We start from the raw sequence: 15099 nt of genomic DNA, 5'->3' as shown, positions 1-15099 counted from the left end.
CTTCTTCATCTACTTGAAACCTAGGTAGAACTAAATCTTGGTGTCCAAGTTAACAGTGGAGGTGGATGCTGCTTGTTGGTTCGGATATGCTTATCCCAGAACACATGTTTTCTTATCTCCAAATTCTGCTTGGATAGCAGGGAGCATTAATTACAAAAGAACCTGTGTTCCCAAGGTTCATCTGTAAACTGACCGCACAAATCAGTTCATGAAAGACAGCCACAGCAAGTCTATGGTGGGGGTGGAAGGATGAGGTTCCCATGAGGATTCCCCTCTTTTTTTTTCCCCATTTTAAAAAATATCTTTATTGGAGTATAATTGCTTTACTATATTGTGTCAGTCATCCCATTTTATTTTATTTTATTATTTTTTGCTTTATAACAAATTTAATCAGTTATACATATACATATGTTCCCATATCCCCTCCCTTTTGCGTCTCCCTCCCACCCTCCCTATCCCACCCCTCCAGGCGGTCACAAAGCACCGAGCTGATCTCCCTGTGCTATAGCATATCACTTTTAAAACTGCACCTGTCCCAGTTAATTCACTAACTCTTATGCCAACTGAATCTCTTTTTCCTTACTGTGCCAGTCATAATGCTTCTGCCTCTCCACTCAATTCCACATCAGTAAGCTGCCTTCATTTAAAATTTTTAAATGTGTCCATAGCTATTTTTTCACACTAGAAAATGTTTTAATTAAAATAAGTATTTAAATGTGATTACAAAGTTTACATAGATATCACTGTAATTCATGCTGTCTGCAAGACATATTCAAATAAACACATTGAAAATGTTGAATCAATCCTTAGATAGTATCAGTCAAAGTGAATCAATCCGTTGACACCAAGTGGATTGGCGGTATGATTAGATGTAAAACTAGAACAGATGCAACGTGCCTGACATGCGCACTGCACAGCGCAATGGTTAAAGTGAAATGTGACCCCACCAAAACATTGCAGCTGTGTGTTATGGAAAAATATCTTATACTGCCTCAATTTAAAACTTTAAACTTAATTAAAATTAAACAAAATTTAAAGTTATTTTCTCTGTCACACTAGCTGCATTTCAGTTACTCATAACCACTTGTGGCTCGTGGCTGTGGCATTGCACGGCACAGGTATAGACTGTGTCTGTCAAGGATAGGGTGGACGGGACACTGGTCCCATTCTGTGCACCATTTTGTGTTGGCATCAGCTTTTTTTTTAAATTTATTTATTCATTTAATTTAATTTTTTTTTTTTTGGCTGCATTGTGTCTTTGCTTGCACCCAGGTTTTCTCTAGTTGCTGAGAGCGGGGGCTACTCTTTGTTGCAGTGCTCAGGCTTCTCATCGCGGTGGCTTCTCGTTGCAGAGCACAGGCTCTAGGCGCGCGGGCTTCAATAGTTGTGGCACACAGGCTTCAGTAGTTAGGGCTCGCAGGGTCTAGAGCTCAGGCTCAGTAGTTGTGGCGCACGGGCTTAGTTGCTCTGCGGCATGTAGGATCTTCCTGGACTAGGGCTCGAACCTGTGTCCCCTGCATTGGCAGGTAGATTCTTAACCATTGTGCCACCAGGGAAGCCCGGCATCAGCTTTAAGCAGGAGAGAAGGTTGTTTGTACAGTGCCTGATCGAATTCCCACCTCTAGCTGGTTTTCTCTTTGTTTCTTTCTGCCTCTCCGAGGTAGCATCTTTTCCTACCCACAATGCCCGGTTCTCTGATATATAAATGATGCATTTCTGCCAGGGTTCTTTTCACTGGTCACCTTTCCCTGCCTCTACTCTGCCTCTTGTCTGGTTTGGGGATGAATAGGGTGAGTTAAGCGTCCACCTCACAGCTTCTCAACTCAGGTGGCTGGGCTGGGCTGGGGTTTTCTGGATGGATCCCCACATCAGACAGCTGATGGGGGTGTGTAACCCGTCTCCCCACTATCTCCCTCTCTCTCTCTCTCTCTCTCTCTCACACACACACACACACACACACACTCACTCCATCTGCCTCAAGTTAGTTTCAGTTCCTCTCAGCTTCTGACATTGTCTCATGTCGGTCCTAGAGCTTTGGGTTTTGTCACGGAGTTTCTTCCATTGCCTCCCCGTGACTTCATGAGTTTTTTTTTTTTAATTTAATTTAATTTTTTTAAATACAGCAGGTTCTTATTAGTTACCTATTTTATACATATTAGTGTATATATGTCAATCCCAATCTCCCAATTCATCCCACCACCACCCCCACTTCGTGAGGTTTTTAATGAAAAAACTGGGAGAGGCGGCATCAGAAATAGCAAGTTCCCTGTGTGAATCAGACATCCACTGTGGGAGAATTTTAACAGTTCTGTTTTTGTATTCTTTCAGAGTCAGCTTGAACTCTGGAAAGATTTGGAAATAGAACCCTGTGCTGGCCCACTGAGGGAGCGTCTGATCCGGGGTGGGGGGGTGGGTGGAACTGCCCACAGAGCTAGACCTTGCATATTTGCAGGGTGTGAAGGTGCCAGAAGAAAATGTGACATTTAAGAGAGCAGTGTTTATTCTCTGCTCGCTTCCAGATCTCCAAGGTTGAAGCAGTGTAAATCTGTGAAGGAAAACCTAGTTGCTTTTCCTGTTCATTTAGGAAGAGTGTTTTCTTCCCTTGTGGCGAACAGAAGTGGTGGTGTTGGTAAGGGAAGGCCTGGGCTGCATAATACCTGTTTTCCTGCCTACAGGCACACAAACCCTAGCAGGACAAGAGGATGCCTGGCCACATCAGACTTTCTCACCGCCTCTTTACCCATCACTCCCCTCCAGTACTATAGTTTCTCATTCGGGTCCCGTCTGTCTCCTCCCTTCCTGCATCACAAGGATTTTGTAAAGAACGATGGAGTGGATTTTAGTTTCTCTGGGAAAGATTATAAGAGATTAGATCCAGGGTTCTTTTTTCTGATGAGGTGCTCCCCTTGTTTGCCCCTAAGACTTATGATGGCTGAGACAAGACAGGAGATCAAGAGTACTGGTCAACCTTGGAATTTGGGTCTCAAAATATGTGACCTGTTTGTGATTCATAAGGAGGGGTCCGGGTAACCCAGGTGCAGATGGACATACAGAAGCTCTGGTGATAGAAGAGACAAGAACTGGAGATCAGCACCAGTAGCTTGTGATCATCCTAGGTGAACAGCTAGTGGGGTTCCTGTCTTAGAGTCTTACTTGCCTGGAATAGTTTACTTATGGTATTTCTGAAGGGGAACATGGAATTAAGTGACCTTTCGCATTTCCTTGAGGGCCTCTAATTCTAAAATAACTTGGAAAATGGATTGGGAATACAGTGTAACCTGTGGCAAAGCTTAACCATGCCGAACAGATTTTTCTCTTTGAATAGTTGTTATCCCTGAGGAGCCATGGTTTTACCCGTGATGCTGTGCAAAAGCTGTATGGATTTTTGGATTCCACTGAGTTGGATTTTGCCTTTGAGTGGGTATTGCTAAATGAAAGAGAACAGCAGCAGGCTTCCCCTGAGAGGCCACTGTCAGCCTACAGAGCTGTATAGGTGTGTGTTATCCTAATCATATACTTTTGGCTGTAGACATGTTTATTATCTTATTGAAGTATAATTTACATACAATAAAATGCACAGATCTTAAGTGCTTAGTTCAAGAAGGTTTGTTTTTTTTTAAGGAGTTCACTTTTTAAAAATTATTTTTTAAAAACTGTGGTAAAAGACATGTAAGATAAAGAAGATGTGGTACATATGTACAATGGAATATTACTCAGCCATAAAAAGAAATGAAATTGGGTCATTTGTAGAGACGTGGATGGATCTAGAGACTGTCATACAGAGTGAAGTAAGTCAGAAAGAGAAAAACAAATATCGTATATTAAGGCATATATGTGGAACCTAGAAAAGTGGTACAGATGAACTAGTTTGCAGGCCAGAAATAGAGACACAGATGCAGAGAATAAACATATGGACACCAAGCGGGGAAAGTGGGGTGGGGCAGCGGTGGAATGAACTGGGAGATGGGGATTGACCTATATACACTAATATGTATAAAATAGCTAACTAATAAGAACCTGCTGTATAAAAAAATAAAATAAAATTCAATTTTTATTGGAAAAAAATTATTTAAAAAATTGTGGTAAAATACACGTAAGGTAAAATTTACCATCCTAACTATTTTTAAGGGTTCAGTTTAGTGGCGTTCAGCACATTTACATTGTTTTGTGACTATCACCACCACTCTTTTCATCTTGAGGAACTGCAACTCTGTATCTGCTAAACCGTAACTCCTTTTCCTCCCTTTCTCTCACCCCCTGGCACTACCATTCTACCTTCTGTTTTATGAGTTTGACTAAGTACCTAGTATAAGTGGAATCATACAGTGTCTGGCTTATTTCACTTAGCGTAATGTCCTCAAGGTCCATCCATGTTGTGGCACATGTCAAATTTCCTTTCTTTTTAAGGCTGAATAATATTCCATTGTGTGTATGTACCACATTGTGTTTATCCATTCATCTGTCAGTTGACACATGGGTTGCTTCCATCTTTTGGCTATTTTGAATAGTGCTGCTGTGAACATGGATATACAAATATCTCTTTCAGTCCCTGCTTTCAATGTTTTTGAAAGATATATATATATATATATATATATATATATATATATATATATCCAGATTGTATATACCTAGAATACATATACCCATAAGTGGAATTGCTGGATCACGTAGTAATTACTCTATTTTTAACTTTTCAAGGAACCACCATGCTGTTTTCCAAAGTGGCTGTACTATTTTATACTCCTGCCAGCAGTACACAAGGAATCCGGTTTCTCCACATCTTCACTGACACTTATTTTCTGTTTTGTTTTGGTTTTGGTTTTGTTTTTTGGCCGCACCATGTGGGATCTTAGTTCCCTGACCAGGGATCGAACCTGCGCCCCCTGCAGTGGAAGCACAGAGTCTTAACCACTGGACTGCCAGGGAAATCCCATTTTGTTTTGTTTTAGTAGTAGCCATCCTAATGGGTGTGAGGTGAGTTCAATGAGTTTTGACAAATGTATACAGCTGGGTACCACTGCCCCAGTCAAGATAAGGAACATTTCAGTCACCCCCTAAAGTTCCTTTCCTCATGCTCCTGGGCAGGTATATCCCCTCCGCCTCACCACCACCCGCCAACCCCTGACCCTAGGCAACCATTTTTGTGCTTTCTGGCATTATACATTAGCTTTGTTTTTTCTAGAATTTCATATAAATTTCATATAAACACTTTATTTGGCTTCATTCACTCAGAATAATATTTTAGAGATTCATCCATGTTATCACTATATCAGTAGTTTACTGAATAGTATTCCATTGCATGAATATTCTGCAATTTGTTTATCCATTTATCTGTTGATGGACATTGGAGCAGTTGTGAATAGGGCTCATGTGAACACTCTTGCCCAAGTTTTTTTGTGGATATGGGTTTTCACTTATCTTGGGTAAATAAGAGATGGAATCCTGAGTCAAAGGGTAGATTCATGTTTAACCTTATTAGAAACTGCCGAATAGTTCTCTCAAGTTCACAGTGTTTGAAAGTTTCAGTTGCTCTATATCTTCTCTAACATTTAATGGTGTCCAGTTTTTGTTTTCCTTTTTTTTTTTCACCATTTTAGGGGATGTGAAATGGTATCTCATTGTGGTTTTAATTTGTGTTTTCTGCATAACCAATAACAAGCATGTTTTCATATACTTATTGATCATTCATATATCTTTTGTGAAGTGTCTGTTCAAGTGTTTTGCCCATTTAAAAATTGCCTTGTTCATCCTTATATTATGATTTTTAGTTCTTTATATACTCTTTTTATTTTTTATTTTTTTAATTTTTGTTCTTCTAGTTGAGTCAACTGCAGGCTTATTTTAAAATTTATTTTTCTATACAGCAGGTTCTTATTAGTTATTAGCTCGTTATATACTCTTTTTTTTTATTAGTTTCTGCTTTATAACAAAGTGAATCAGTCATACATATACATCTGTTCCCACATCCCTTCCCTCATGCATCTCCCTCCCTCCCACCCTCCCCATCCCACCCCTCCAGGCGGTCACAAAGCACCGAGCTGATCTCCCTGTGCTCTGCGGCTGCTTCCCACTATCTATCTACCTTACGTTTGGTAGTGTATATATGTCCATGCCTCTCTTTCGCTTTGTCACAGCTTACCCTTCCCCCTCCCCATATCCTCAAGTCCATTCTCAAGTAGGTCTGTGTCTTTATTCCCGTTTTACCCCTAGGTTCTTCATGACATTTTTTTTTTAATTCCGTATATATGTGTTAGCATACGGTATTTGTCTTTCTCTTTCTGACTTACTTCACTCTGTATGACAGACTCTAGGTCTATCCACCTCATTACAAATAGCTCAGTTTCGTTATATACTCTTGATTCAAGTCCTTTGTCAGATGTATGTGCAGTGAATATTTTTCCCCAATCTATGGCTCTTCTGTTAATTTTCTTAATAGTGTCTTTTATTGAGCAAACCTTTTTTATTTTGATGAATCTTGTCAATATTGGCTTTTATGGCTAGTGCTTTTTTGTGTCCTATCTAAGAAATCTCTGCCTACTTCAGGGTGGAGAATATATTCTCCTATGTGGGTGAGAAATAAACCCCACTGGGACTGTGGTGTTGGCTGCACTGCCCTCAGATTTAGACCTTCCCATGGCTGTTTCCCATCAGAAGGATGGCACGGATTCTCCTGTACTAGTGTGAACCTGTCCCACCCATGCTGCCAGCACCTGCCAGACCTTGGGTCACTGAATGAATCCAACACGTTATTACCGTGCATGTTACCCAGAGGCAAACCCACCACTTACCTGTAGACAGGGCTGTCTCCTGTCTACATGAAGGGGTGGGCTGGGCGTTCTCTGTTGTCTTCTCTACCCTTAAAATCCAACACTGGTGGAAATGCTCTTTCTGGGGCAGGCATTTCTGCTCCATTTCTACTCCCGCTTTCTTTGTGTACTTACATCATGGCCTTGGATTGCCCTCTCACCTGTGGTTTGCTAGACGTTTTGATGTGAAATGGGGGAAAATCAACTCTGGGAGATCAAAAGAATAGTTGTGATTTAATTCTGGAGGGGCACTGCCTCTAACAGCGTAAGTAAACTGCCATCTGGGGCTTGAGAAAACAGGTCAGAGCTGCGCCAAACCCATGTTAGACTTTGAATGAAAGCCCATGCTGTTTTCGGTTCGTAGCATAAGCCGGAAGAGCTATTTCTAGCATCCCTTCTTTCTCTCCCTACTGGTGTACACTGGAGAGTCTAAATATTGCTGACATTAGGATAAACATAACCAAATGGGTCCATTATTTCAAACCTTTGACACTGGACTCAAACTATCCCAAGCGTGTGATGCATCAGTCAGTCTCTGAAGCAGGCTGCACTTGGGGTACTTTCATATTGTGGTTGGAACCCCTGCACTGAGTACAGGATTCTGGGCCCTGTTATGGGGGGAGCGGCACAGAATGCGCCTGGATGGACTCCTTATGTCCCTCTCAGCTGGAAGTGGCACAGCTCTGGCCACGTGTCAGCTCCAGGAGACACTGTCACAGAGCCACGTTGCCTTGTTCTCCCACTGGAAAGGCTGGACGGCTGAACTAAGGGAGGGGTGTGTGGGGTTAGAAATGTGGTCTCTTCAAATAGCCAACAGTCTTGTAATCAACACTGTTGACTGGAAGCTGTCTGCCAGTCAAAGTGTGGTCTAGTTTCCAGTGGATAAGTCTGGGAGAGGAACGTTTTTGTTGTTGTTTTGTTTTGCATCCAGCTTGTTAAAGACATGAAGAAGAAGAAAGCATTCAGCTCAGCAAAAGATGTGACAATTTAATGTTTTGATTCCATTATTACTCTAAAAGCTTCTAGCATTACGCCTGCCCTAATGCATAATGGTACACGTGTGTACACGTGCCTGCATTTAACATGGTATAGTATAAAGGTCTCTAGGGTCACGGCTGTGACTGAAAGCACAGCTCCTACCACCCGCTACATGAGTGACTTTGGGCATCATGCTTAACTTTTCTAAAATTTAAGTTATCGTGCCCAGTTCACTGGACAATGAGAAGGCAAAAAGATAGAGTATTGATAAAGGACCTAGGCACTCAGTATAACTAAATGGTCAATAAATATTTATTTAAAAATAAAGTCCCTCCAGCTCCAGCACACATGACAAGGAATACAAGGCCAGCTTTCCTGATGCTGAGCCACTGAGCAGTGGCAGAGGCTGTCCCACGGAGGAGTGAGCCCCAGGACCAGAGGGAGGAGATTAAAGGCTAGGAGATGAGCCTTCAGAAAGGTTGTAGAGTCCTTGCAATGGGAAGGAAGTTCAGCAGAGTTCTTGCCAACCACCTGCAAGATTTTTTTTACTCATAGGCTACTCTTGAACAGACAAGGCACAGGGGATAATTTTCTGTATGAAGGGAATAGACAGGGTGATGAAGGTGTGCCTTTTAGCACCTAGAATGGTACCTGGCCTGGGGCAGGCATTCAGATCATATTTGTTGAATGAATGAACATGAAACATCAGTGAAACTATTCTATCAGTTCCATGATTAAGAGCAATAATTGGTGTTACCAGTGCATCAGCTTCTTGTTTCTACGGTCACTAGCCTGAGAGGACGAGGGGAATCCAAACAGTTTGTCTGCAATTAAAAGGCAGAATAATTTAAAAACACCACCACCAACAAATAAAACAGACAACCAGAATTCCAGAGATCTCCAGTCCACAGGTAGCATTTGGAGTCACTCAGATAATGAAAGAAAATTACTTAGGAAAATTTGAAGCCTTATACTATGGAAGCTGAATACAGTACCCAGAGAAACACTTATAAAATTTATTAGAATATGCTTTGATTTGTGCCCTACTTGAAGCTTGTGACTGGGGACACTGAGGTATTATGTGAAGTAGAAAGGACATGTAGCAAAGCAAGCGTAGAACTAAGAGTGCAGGTCCCAACCAGCTCTCCAGCAATCATTAAGGCCACCTCATTGCTCTTTTTATTTTTCTAATCTTATCTCTTAATACAATATAGAACTCACCATAGCCAGCTTTCATTATTGTATCACCCAGTTGGTTTGTAAAGTGGAGATAATATCATGATTCCAAAGGTTACTGGGTAGATTAAGATCATGTAGAGGAGTGTTTAATAAATGTTCCTTCCCTCCTTCTCCCTGCCTTTTGGACAAAGGAATCAGAGTAGAAAACTTTAATAGACTTTGGCATGATGTATGCCATGGTATACATGGAATGGTAGGGAAGGAGTGAGGATGTTTTAAATTATATGTAAAACCTGTTTTTTAATTATTTGTGGATTGAAATTATTATTACTGTTCCCAACAATGCTATGAATAAGTGGCTAAATTTTGGACAAAAGACTGTTAATAAGTTACTTGCCAGATGATGGGTTGGAATAGATTCTTCCCTGTAATTGCTTAGCAAATAGGTTTCCAACTTTCCATTCATTTAGCTTGCACACTTTGCCTTGGATTAAATGTTTGAAAATGAAAACGCCATCCCAGCAACAAAATTTCCTTTGTTTTTATTATTTATTTGGTTGCGCTCGGTCTTAGCTGTGGCAGGCAGGCTCCTTAGTTGTGGCTCACCTGCTCCTTAGTTGTGGCTCGCTGGCTCCTTAGTTGTGGCATGAGAACTCTTAGTTGCAGCATGCATGTGAGATCTAGTTCCCTGACAGGGATCAAGCCCATGCCCCCTGAATTTGGAGCGCAGAGTCTTATCCACTGTGCCACCAGGGAAGTCCATCCTTTACCTTTAGAAGACTCTAAGTTCCAAGGAAAAAGAGTTGCTTTCATGTTCCCATTTCATAGACAGTTTTAAAAACCTTTAGTGCCTGGGTGGGGCCCACTTGCACTCCACAGATCCACAGACTAAATGTTTAAATTTGTCATCCTGTGGGATGTAAAATGAAACCATGTACCAAAGAAAAATGGTGAATGACTCACTCACATGTGATCTTCCAGGGAGGAGAAGGATTCAGTAAGAATGTGTCACAAGGACATCAGATCCCTTCACAATGAAGGTTGAGGTTGCCTGTCCTGGGATGTGAGTCAATGTTATGAATCTGAACGGAGGCTGCCAAGTTATGTCGGGGTCTCAAGGAGAGCATCTTGTACTGGGGTGAATTCACATGGTGCCGCATCCAGCAGTAGCAGAGAAATTGTACTTGTTAGCACATCAGGAAGGGGTTCACCTCTCAGGGACGGGTTCATATTTGTAGGCTTATCACACATATGCACTCACATGCTTGTGCACGCTAATTTATTTATTTATGTTGAGAAATATAACTGTTACTTAGACAAAAATCCTCATACTCCAGTGCTTTGTAGACAGGTCCACATGGGAAGCCAAACTCGAGTCCAGAGTTTGCTTGGCAACCAAGGAATCAAAACAAAGAGTTTTAGATGGATAAAATTCATCTTCATAGTGGGGAAATGTCTGACGCCTGAACCACTGATCATGGGGCCAAGCCACCCTTTCTTGAGGCCAGGGTTTTGATAAATATTTCAAAATACTCTTCTTTGATGGTTTTGGGTTGAGCTTGCATTGTTGATGGACACAGTTTTTCTTTAAATATGTCTAATACCCTTCAGCAAGCTAGCTTCATCTCGGGAGCTATTCTTTCTCCTTGAGATGAGTTTGCATATCTTTGTTTTGATGATTATTTACTGATTTTACTAGTCAGTCTAATTTGCCTGCTTTCCAAATTCTGGGTGAGTGGGGAGGAATGCACCACACTGCTGCCTATATGGCCTACTGAAATATTACCAGGAGTCAGGGCCTTGTTCACATACCTGCAGTCTGCCGTAAGGACAGGAGAAACTTTATGCTTGAGTCAGTACCTGGCTTGCCAATTTTGGGCAGTGATACAATAGGGCAGAATGGAGGGTAGTGTAATAATTATCCTTCTGGACATCCTAGAGGAAAACAGTAGGGATGTGTTCTCGACATACCTAATTTTTCTTTATGAATTCATCATAAATTATTTCTGCAAGTGTATATAATCTTACTTGAAATAGGTTGAACTTATTTATAACTTATTATTCATTTATGTAACTGCCATTGGGATAAGTCTCTTACATTTAGTTCCCAGCTTTCTTTCAGTTGCTCTAAAACTATGTCCTAAAATCTTCAGGAATCCTACCCTGAGCCCTAGGTGAGGAGTTCCCATATTATAAAGAAGATGCAGTTTCCCACCCACTGCATAACCCATAGGTTTTTTTAAAAAGGCATCGCAAACATATGGTCCCTTCAGCCTTCATCTTTCCATCCTGAAGAGTCCTGACGCTTTTAAGGTCATTTGAGTGCCACCCAAAACTGAGTGTATCTGCATGTCACAGATGTAAAGACTGAGGCAAGCTGCTAATTATTTGCCCCCTTGTGAGCCACAAAGGAGCTTGTACAACCCCAATACAAAGTCTGAGTCATTGTGAACTTGGTCATACTGGTCAGTTTGTGACTGTAGGCTGGCCTTCAGAGAGAAAGAGCAAATGAATCAAGGAGGCTGAGGCAGAAGAGGATTCCTATAAAGAATCCTTGGCTCTGCAGGCCTGTGGACGTGTGGGTGGCCTTTTAGGGATGGAGTTTCAGGTAGAAGGGCCTTTCATCCTCTGGAGGCTGATTATTCTGCACAGTTAAGAAGAGGCCTACAGCAATTCTGTATTGAGAGAGGGGGGTGTTCGATTCCTTCCCCCATTCTTGCCAAGAATTATTGAGGTGCCAGATACTGTGCTAGTAAGCATGTGTGTGGGTTCACTTTACACGTACTACCTGACATCTAATGAAAGAAATGAAGGGTGCCATTTACTGCATTCATTTCTAAAATCTATTTAGAAACTCAGTTGGTGCTAGTAAATAATAAATATACAACAGCTGTCTTTATATAAATGGACTTATGCTGTGTGCTGTCCAAGTTTTAAAATAAATTGTCTGGCTAAAAGCACCCTGTGTTCAAGTGTGATACAGTTTTTTCCTTTAGTAAAACATTTCTAGCTCATTGAATAATGACTCTCAGTATTTCCAGAAAGCTTTGCTCAAGCCACCACTGAAATTTGAATTTTATATAATGTTAATGTGTCGTAAAATATTATTCATTTGATTTTTGATCAACTGTTGAAAATGTAAAAAAAACATTCTTAGCTTGTAGACTGTAGAAAAATAGAATTTGACCCCTGAGCTGAAGTTTGCCAATCCCTCTTCTATACCATTATCCTGTTATATCTTCATCTTACTGGTATCTGAAATTGTCTTACGTATTCATTTGTTTGTTTGTGGTCTGTCTTTCCTGGTACATTGTAAGCTCCATGAAGGCAGGTTGTTTGTCTTATTCACTGTATTATCTCTATCAGCTAGAACAGTGTCTGGGATATAGACACTGTGTTACGAATATTTAGTGATTAAATGAATAAATCCATATAGTTTAGGAGCCACTAAATCCAATAAAGTCTTCCTTCCAAATATCTCATGTGTATATCCTATTCCAGGGGCCACATCCTACCCAGACCTTTGCCTCTGTTTTGGTGCAGATCTTTGTTCCTGTACTAATACCTCGAGCCTTCCTGACCCCTTGTCTCTGACTCTAGTCTACCCTCTAGTATAGTAACTTGCTGAAGTATATTTTGTCTTACATCATTTCTGTGCAAAACCCAAGCCTTTTCACTGTTTTCCCATTCCTACAGTATAAGTCAGACTCCTCAGGTGCACACACAGGGCCCTTGGTAATCAGTTCCCCACCTGCTTTTCCACCCGTATCTCTGAGCCTTCCCTGTAAGGAGCCCTCTGCTCGAGCAGCCTCGTCACCTTGTCCCTGAAGCCACTGCTCATTCCCACCTCTGCACCTTTGCTCCGGCTGTGCCCCAGAGCCAGTGGACATTCCCCGTAGGAAGGGATTGACCCCTAGGTCATAGGAGATAACTCTATAGAGAGTGATGGGAAACAAGGAAGAATGAGCTAAGCCTCAGGAAGTGGAAGATGAAGAATGAATGTGGCCAAACATGACTCAGTTGGTGACAAAGTGGGGCAAGAAGGATGTAGTTATTCTGGGAGAATGATTGAAAAGGGCTCTCTGGCAGGGTTATCTAGGCCAGTGCTTTTCAAACCACTGTGTGGACAGATACTCGGGGAATCTTGTTAAAATGCAGGTTCTGGCAGTAGGTCTGGAGTGGGGGCCTGGGATTCTGCACTTTTCAAAGATTTTTAAAATTTTTTTAAAAAATCTTTTTTATTTATTTATTTTTGGCTGTGTTGGGTCTTCATTTCTGTGCGAGGACTTTCTCTAGTTGCGGCGAGCGGGGGCCACTCTTCATCGCGGTGCATGGGCCTCTCACTATCGCGGCCTCTCTTGTTGCGGAGCACAGGCTCCAGACGCGCAGGCTCAGTAGTTGTGGCGCACGGGCTTAGTTGCTCCACGGCATGTGGGATCTTCCCAGACCAGGGCTCGAACCCGTGTCCCCTGCATTAGCAGGCAGATTCTCAACCACTGCACCACCAGGGAAGCCCTGGGATTCTGCACTTTTAAGAAGCTCCCACGTGATGCCCATGCTTCTGGTTCTGGGATGATTCTTTTGAGTATCAAGGATCTAACTGCGTGCTCAGGAAAGGAGCCTTTTCCATAAGACCTGGATGTGGAAACAGGAAGCCAGGTGGCCTGCTCCTCAGAGGCCTGCCTTCAATAAAGACATTTCTTGCATTCTAAACGACTGAATAAATGTGTGGTGGCTCCAGTCTTCTTGCTGAAGGAGGGGGTGTTGAAGAGAACTAAGGGCCAAGCTGAGCATGTAAGGCTGCAGCTTAAAGGGAAGAAGCACCTTTAAGTCCTGAGATGGTGGCAGTAAAAGTGGTCATTGGGAAATGAAGTCTAATGTTGGTTGGACCAGTGGCCTGTCATTATACACAAATGTGCACGCGCACACACACACCCTTCCTCATTTAAGGTAAAGGCTGGAGTGCAGTGCTTTTCCCTGATGCAGTCGGATTCTCTTTTCTCTCTGAGAGGCACCTCTTCTGATCCACTAGAGCTTCCAGTTCAGAATCTAGGTTTGGCTTGAGTACAAGAAATGTACCTCACCCTAAATAAGCAAGAGGAATCATTTCTGTAATGTGTTATCTCCAAACAGAAGAGCAGGTAGGACAGTATTTTGCTGGCGTAATTAACTCGCCCCTTAGAACAGTTTCTCTTTAATGATTAGCCTGGCCCTTGTCTCTTTGCCTAATCAATAGCTGGCCTTTTGATGAAATGGGGTGTTATTTCCCTGTGGCTTAACTTTGTGCAAATTTTACGTTATCCTGATTAATGATTTTAATGACACTTCTCTTATCACAGTAATGTCCTTTCTGCTTTTATCACAGAGAAACTTCTGCTTGGCTGATTGAACTCTGATCCTGACATAGAGTCAAAGTCATGGTAAGTTGGAGACATGCCTCACCCTCCCTGGTGCCAGCTACAGACAGGTACAGGATGTGTACTCAGGGACTGTTGCCTTATACAAAGGGTTGTTTGCTCATCAGAGGAGAGGGACGAGGAAATGGAAAGGCAGTTTCTTTTTTCGAAAACACCATTTTAACTTATTTCAGGGGTGGTAACCTGACCCTGAAAATTAATTCAAAGACGGAATCCTTTGAATCCTTCTAACATACTGAGATACAGAAACAAGTTATAGTTTTCTCTCTGCAGAAACACTACATGTTCATTTTAGAAATTGTAGGCAAATAAAAAGGAAAAACTCAAAATCCCACAGCTTCCTCCACTAGGAGATGACCGCTGTCCACACTTTGTGTAACCCCATCATTTCAGGCTCATCAGCTGAGAAACACTTGTCATCTGCCTCCTGCTGTTGGCTGTGACTGGACTCCTCAGAGCTTGGTTATCTGATCTCAGGGACAGGCAGGGAATTGGATCCCTTTGAGAGTTCCATAAAGCTCACTGCTGCTGTGGAAGCTGAGCCTTTCAGCTACAAACATGGCTATACCTGAGGCTGGCCACCTGCTCTCCTTCTCCTGCCCAAATAAAGTTTCTGAATAGGCAGGTGACGCTTGATCCCTGGTCTTCTGGGAAGAAATAATAGAAGTAGAATCTCATACTTGGAGAGGAACTAGACATTCCGCCAACTCTAGACACTT

General features: G+C 42.1%; 1 protein-coding gene across 2 annotated transcripts in view; it reads left to right on the top strand.

Moving 5' to 3' along the window:
- Positions 1 to 15099, top strand: part of ANXA4 (annexin A4) — a 76163-nt gene that overhangs the window by 13264 nt on the left and 47800 nt on the right. For both annotated transcript variants that reach the window (XM_081253493.1, XM_081253492.1), the window contains exon 2: positions 14329 to 14383. In XM_081253493.1, the coding sequence (XP_081109619.1) occupies positions 14381 to 14383 (3 nt within the window). In that variant the 5' untranslated portion in view covers positions 14329 to 14380. The remainder of the gene's footprint in view (positions 1 to 14328; positions 14384 to 15099) is intronic.

Source organism: Mesoplodon bidens, assembly GCF_964165515.1.
Source record: "Mesoplodon bidens genome assembly, chromosome: 14".
Lineage (NCBI taxonomy): Eukaryota > Metazoa > Chordata > Mammalia > Artiodactyla > Ziphiidae > Mesoplodon > Mesoplodon bidens.
Note: the sequence above shows the minus strand (reverse complement) of the source record. Positions and strands in the feature narration are given on the sequence as shown.